We start from the raw sequence: 2035 nt of genomic DNA on the forward strand, positions 1-2035 counted from the left end.
TTGTATAACAGGGACTTAGGGGAGACCAACTTATCGCGGTCCCCTTGTAGTGCAATAGCGTGGTTTCATTGTGGGAGGTTGCAGGCTAATCACCACACTACCCGGTATTCTAAACTGAGGTAGTTTCTTCACGGCCACAGTATGCTCAAACAACAGTTCACATTGACAGTAATGTCTTGCGAACGATAGGCACATGGTCAATCTATGGCTTTCAGTTGGAATTTTGTATTTGCCATTTTCCATCACCAAGCTCCTCGTCGTGAAGTTGTGCCAGCGTAACGTTAAACAAACCCATTGCCAGTATTTATCTGTTTTAGCGTGAAGAAAAAAAAAAGATGTTGGTCTCGAAATGGATATTTTCTGGAACGGTAACTGAAGTCCCACGATTGATGCAAGGCACGACGACTGCGAGGACCGATGATAACAGGACGACGTTGGGACATAAACGACGTTTCGGCTGTGTATGTGTACGTTCAAACGCTCTGTTAGCACCATCATACTACTGTTGTAATACTACGTAGTACTAGTAGTATTATGGCTAGAGGTATACTAGTAACAGAGTAGCCGTCATGCGAAAAAGCCCCCCCTCCCCATATCATTGCAAACCATTTGAAAAATTCCACTTTGTAGTCAAACAAATGGCCCTGCTATGGCAATGTGACGTCCTTTATTTCGATTGCCCCATCGTGGGACCTTCAGTTCTTCTTTATTATATCGAAGTGTGTCGTACTCGCTCAAGAAGTGACGGGGGCTAAATGTTTTTTATATGATATTGACAGTTTAACTTACACTACCGGTAGATATACTACGTAGTAATAGTAATTGTATATTTCAAACCGTCATTCTATGAATGGGGGGTTAGGTGGGTTAGCTCAGTGGTAGAGCGTTGGATTCCAGACCCATCGGTCATGGGTTCAACTCCATACTCCTCATCTTTTGCCCCAAATATGTTAAAATCCTTTCGGTTTTCGGGAATATCCATTTGTGAACTTTTTTGGGCAAATAAAATTTGGCGTCTGAAGATATAATTGGGCTGAAGTGACCACCTCTTCAGAGTCACTTTACTACAAAAGTTGACTTGTTACGATATCGTCGGTCAGTTAGCGATGGAATCGGCAGGTTTTAGGTCATAGCACGGAAATCCTCGTCCACTGAACTTCAACTTACAGTTAACTCAGTTCAGGGAAAACCTCGCCACGACATATGATTGGCTTAGCGATTCCACAGAACAAATTCTAGCCAATCAAAGTAATAAACTCACGCCCGTTGTCAATTCTCGTGAGTTCATTTCTCAATATCGGACGTCGATGGAAAGCAACCGACGTGCCTGGGTTGCCCTAGTTGATGGCAAAGGTGCCCAGCTAACGTCGCCAGGCAAAGTGAGCGTCTCCCCCGACAACGACGTCGACGATGTTAAACAAGCTGTGAAAGTGAAATTTCACAACCTCTTGGAGAGAATCGCGCGACCTGACCTTTCTGTCTACGCCGACCAGGCCGCATTTGCTCGCAATGATGCTCCTCTTGCTGCCGATGCAAGGGTTGAAGGTTATGGCGAACATTGGGCAAATCCCATCTTGGTGGTTGCTCCGTCCACATCAAACAAGCGCCAACGTGAAGACCACGTCGAAACACACGGGGCTGTGGAAAGCCCTGTTTCAGTGTTCAGCAACAAGGCTTGGCGAAACTTCGTCTCAACTGTGAAACCAAAGTTGTCTGGTAAGCACCCCCTTGATCTGCTGCACTTCTAACCAAACATGATAGACTCCAACTTCTTTCACGCGCTTTGCACCGCTCCCATCAACCCAGTCGACAGAATCGAGGACCTTCCAATCGCCGAGCCCGTTCCAGGCTGTATCACCACGTTCACGGATCCGATTACGAAGGTCCAGGTGGTCTGCTTGCCGCACCGTTTGCCACGATCCACTCTGATTTTGAACCACGTCGTATTCATCCGGCCTTTCACTGTCGCGATGGTCAATGCAATGACCGCATGCACGGAACCCCGCATTGTTTTGGTTGGCAATGCTGGCATTGG

The 2035-nt window shown here is 46.6% G+C and overlaps 1 protein-coding gene and 1 pseudogene across 2 annotated transcripts; both read left to right on the plus strand.

The window, feature by feature from the left end:
• The first annotated feature begins 861 nt into the window (after positions 1 to 861).
• On the plus strand, positions 862 to 932 carry H257_13968 (annotated as a pseudogene). Its single transcript has one exon. The product of its transcript is annotated as a tRNA-OTHER (tRNA).
• Positions 933 to 1307: 375 nt separating this feature from the next.
• On the plus strand, positions 1308 to 1748 carry H257_13969 (hypothetical protein; the record flags this gene model as incomplete). The annotated part of the gene is made up of 1 exon (XM_009841676.1): positions 1308 to 1748. One exon carries the CDS (start codon positions 1308 to 1310, stop codon positions 1746 to 1748), a length of 441 nt encoding a protein of 146 aa, XP_009839978.1.
• Positions 1749 to 2035: the final 287 nt, after the last annotated feature.

The sequence above is a fragment of the Aphanomyces astaci genome (genome assembly GCF_000520075.1).
Source record: "Aphanomyces astaci strain APO3 unplaced genomic scaffold supercont1.52, whole genome shotgun sequence".
NCBI classification, from domain to species: Eukaryota; Oomycota; class Saprolegniomycetes; order Saprolegniales; family Verrucalvaceae; genus Aphanomyces; species Aphanomyces astaci.